Source organism: Oncorhynchus kisutch, linkage group LG24, assembly GCF_002021735.2.
Source record: "Oncorhynchus kisutch isolate 150728-3 linkage group LG24, Okis_V2, whole genome shotgun sequence".
NCBI lineage: Eukaryota > Metazoa > Chordata > Actinopteri > Salmoniformes > Salmonidae > Oncorhynchus > Oncorhynchus kisutch.
Genome location: NC_034197.2, coordinates 39,205,635 through 39,209,473, shown reverse-complemented (window position 1 = coordinate 39,209,473; position 3,839 = coordinate 39,205,635). Strand labels below are relative to the sequence as shown.

The window sequence follows — 3,839 nt, the reverse complement described above, 5'->3', positions numbered from 1 at the left end:
TATTCTACACAATAGGTAGTCCAATATTTACATGTCTTTTGAGTTTGGGGGAAATGTATTTAATTATTAACAGATGTGATGTGTGTAGCGTGAATGTGCGCGTGACTGCATGTGTTATTCATAAAGAATTTGTTAAGAGAGCTCAATGTAATGATAATTACAATATTTGTGAATGTTATGAAAAGTATGTGAAAATCAAAACTATACTGGAGTTAAAGCAAACACACAAGACATCTTTCACGAAATCAAATTATCGTTAGATAACATTGTGTTTATGGTAAATGGGGGTCTAACCATAAAACATTTTGAAATTAATGTTGTTATTAAAATGTCATTGGACACAAAAGTCACCGGATCGTAGGAAAGATCCACCTATTGTTATACCCTCTGCTGAGACAGAAAACGGGGTCCAATTAGAAGCACTCAAAGATAATCACAGAAAAAGGCACAAAGAATCAGTCATGTATCAATTTCTATCACTGCACTTTTTATTCATAAAGTCACACTTGACTCATCTCTCCTTTCTGGATAACCTCAATGAAGTGTAAGCCACACCAGTGTAGATGCCTTTGGATGGGAAGACCAGCTGACTGCCATTCATGCAGGTGACTTTCACTTTGGCCCTGTAGTCGAGGTCGATATTTGCTTTCCACATTGTGATCTCAACATCCATGATCTTCCCTGGTGGGATCTTCACGTTGATGGTACCTGATTCTGTTATGGTCTCTGTCTTCTGCAGGCTGGTAGATTGCTCCACTCCCACGGTCAAGCTGAACCCTGATGACACCTCGACCAGATCTGGGATCCCTGCTTTGACCGACACATTCAAGGTGAATTCTATTTTGTTGCTGACGGACCAGGAGGAAGTCTTGGTCAGCGTCTTGCTGTATGTAATGGACTTTTCTAGAACCAAGGAGGTGTCATTCTGGTGAGACACAGATGTCACATATTCTTGGTTCACCTAAAATGAACAGAGACAACTTGTTCAAACAAGACAAAGTATTAACTGATAATACATTTTTAAAAGCCAACAATAATAACGTGTGTGTGTGTGTCTGCCATCTTGGACTGATGCGTATGAGTAAATAAATAATGTGTTGATGCTATTTTACTGACCAAGGCCAATTAAACATAAGGCATGTGTGTCCTAGAAATGAGATCCCTGATGAAGGTCAACCCCCATATTGGATTACATGTTTTAAAGTGGACAGCCCCCTTAATGTTAGTGCATCGGTAGAGTATTTCTGAGCTGTCTACACACATCTTTGGAAGAGCTCACCTGGGGTTTATAGAGGGACAGGGTGGGATACTCCATGTCAGTCATTACGGACGACTTGATGGTGTTGATGAAGAGGAAGCCCATGCAGTCGATGTCCGAGCCAGACCTGCCCTGCAGCCCCAGGCAGATTCCAGACCCCACATCTATGGTGTACTCAATCTTCAGTGGCCAGCTGGTCATTTTTTCAAAGAACTCCCGGTTCTGACTCGTCACGAATTTGATGGCACCCAGACGTGTGCCGGCGCCGTTACCCCACAGAGACAGCTTGGTGATGTGCTCGCCGAGGTTGAACTCAAACTCATTGAAAGTGGTCGCATCTCCAAAAGTCGCTCCTTTCCCGTCGGTCAGCTCTACCTGCACAGCTTTCACCTGCGAGCTTCCCACCGCCACTCCGATCTTCTTGATGGTGGCACCGTTGTCCATGCCATGGAATTCAAAGTGAGTGCCTCCACCACCACCGATCAAATGCAGTGTGGTTGCCATGTGTGCGCGTCACGTAACCTCAGATACAAATTTGTACATATCAATTTAAGAAGCCTCCAACTCAAGGAACTGATTCAGACATTCAAAGCCACAGAGTCCCTCTCCTACTCCCAGCACATCTCACTCTACCTCCTGCGGTTTCTTCCTGATCAACTTGGTGACTTGTGTATTGAAACATGGTGTAAGTGAGCACGTCTAAAATTAATTCTGATGTTGCTATAATTACAAAGAATCATGAATATGAATGTTCCAGATTCCACTTCAGAATGTGAGTTGGTTATGGCGCTGGAACTCACCTTTCCGCTTTGAAAAACCTGAAATAATAAAAGATTGAATTTGATTAATGTATTACAATATTCATTAACACAGGCTACATTATTCACAGGTATGCATTAATATATTATGACACGGTCTAATATAGAACAGGGTCTGTCAACCTTTTAAAGCATCTGTCCAATGATTTAGTCAAGTAACACCTAAAACATGACTCAATAATAAATTCACGTTTACAATTTCAAAGATCAAAAACAGTCCTTTTGACAGACGTCTGCAGGACAAGCAACAAAATACTTTACAATCTACAACAAACCACAGGACATACCAAGACGCTCTCCCTGAGCAACACAGGACATCAAAGAAGCTCTCTCTTCCTAACAAAGGAACACTGGCTTATAAAGCTGCAGAAGGAGTTTGTAATTGCCGACAGCTGTATCCCTTAATGAGGAGGGCGGGATCAGAGCTCCAATCTGCACTGGGGCCGACCAATCAGCTGCTTGGGGGAATCCAGGAAGCCATTTCCTGAAATATACATTTACACAAACCCACAACACAAAAACTGGGGAACGTAACAGTATTCAAGGTTAAGAGACAGCTTGATGTAAAGCCCTACATTCAACAGTCTAATCACCTCACATTTAACATCATACTAACATCATACTTTTGAATTCAAAACAGAACAATAGGAGGCCAAAGTCAACCATGTAAAAACAAGGCAACAGTAAACATGTCGTCCCCCATGAATGATGCACTACCGCCTCCTGGGTAAATTGACTTGTTGTGTGTTACTAACAAATTGCAGTTAAATACCATAACTCCCACCTTGGAGCAATCAGTGTAATTTTGTAAATGTTGGATCTCTATGGCAAGATGAATCATTCACCCAAGTTTTGTCAAAATCAGCCCAGTGCTCTCAGAGATATCTTGTTTTACTAAAGCACAAGCAAACATACCAACAGACGGACGGAGACAGATCGGTAGTCCCCTTCCCAATTTCATCGTGGGGAACAACAAACCTATACCATGCTTGTTCAGCTAGACTTTATAAGTGATTAAGAAACGGTTTCAGAATATAGGAAACAAAACAATATATATATGTTTTGTTCATTATTTGGTCAAAATAAAATGTTGCTCTCAAATATTTCCTCATATAGCAAGATTAGTTATTTAGGGACATTGTGTAATTACATACAACGATATGCAGGCCTCAGTGTTAAGGATGGCTATAGAAGATAGTAATTGAAGTAAACTGATAGGGCGGATTCAATATGCAATAAACCTGTTTAAGAGTCAAGACTCAGAGTGAAGTTCAATTGTTTAACACCAAAGACGCAACAGTGGAATACGTGTCTCTGGAGTGGAGAAGCACTCTTTCATAAATCAGCAAAACTCCCCCCACGCCCATACAAAGATATGCATCAGTAGTTTTCTATTGAAATTGACACAAATCCTTTGACCCTGATTAAGACATTGTATTGTGCTAATCATGACAAACGTGTATCAACAGTTTCAACCACTCTTGGTGCCACGTCCTCTACTTGATGTTGAGCCAGAGAGCATATCGGTGGTTTCCAGTCACTAACCAAAACATGTTCACTAATATGCAACAGCACCTTTCTCTACTCATACTATACACTGTCGTGACGTTGTATTAGTTAATGTGGCGACTGTTGCTCATCTAATGATTATAAGTTTCTAATTACGTGATTAACTGAATCAAGCAATTATTAACTCATTAACATGGGGCACCATGGGAAAACTAGTTTTTATTGAGTTTGGACCGTTGGCGCACTCCAGCTTC

The 3,839-nt window shown here is 41.0% G+C and overlaps 1 protein-coding gene across 1 annotated transcript; it reads right to left on the bottom strand.

The window, feature by feature from the left end:
• Positions 1–466: 466 nt before the first annotated feature.
• LOC109875706 (aerolysin-like protein) lies at positions 467–2,477 on the bottom strand. Its single transcript, XM_020468128.2, has 4 exons — positions 2,364–2,477; positions 2,059–2,076; positions 1,280–1,780; positions 467–961 (listed from the first exon to the last, which is right to left on the bottom strand). Exons 3-4 carry the CDS (start codon positions 1,760–1,762, stop codon positions 512–514), a joined length of 933 nt encoding a protein of 310 aa, XP_020323717.2. The 5' UTR covers positions 1,763–1,780; positions 2,059–2,076; positions 2,364–2,477; the 3' UTR covers positions 467–511.
• Positions 2,478–3,839: the final 1,362 nt, after the last annotated feature.

Excerpts from the sequence above, each read along its gene's own strand:
- LOC109875706 (XM_020468128.2), bottom strand. The coding sequence starts at position 1,762 with ATGGCAACCACACTGCATTTGATCGGTGGTGGTGGAGGCACTCACTTT. Across the intron at positions 962-1,279 it reads TGTCCCTCTATAAACCCCAG|GTGAACCAAGAATATGTGAC; the intron begins GTGAGCTCTTCC and ends TGTTCATTTTAG.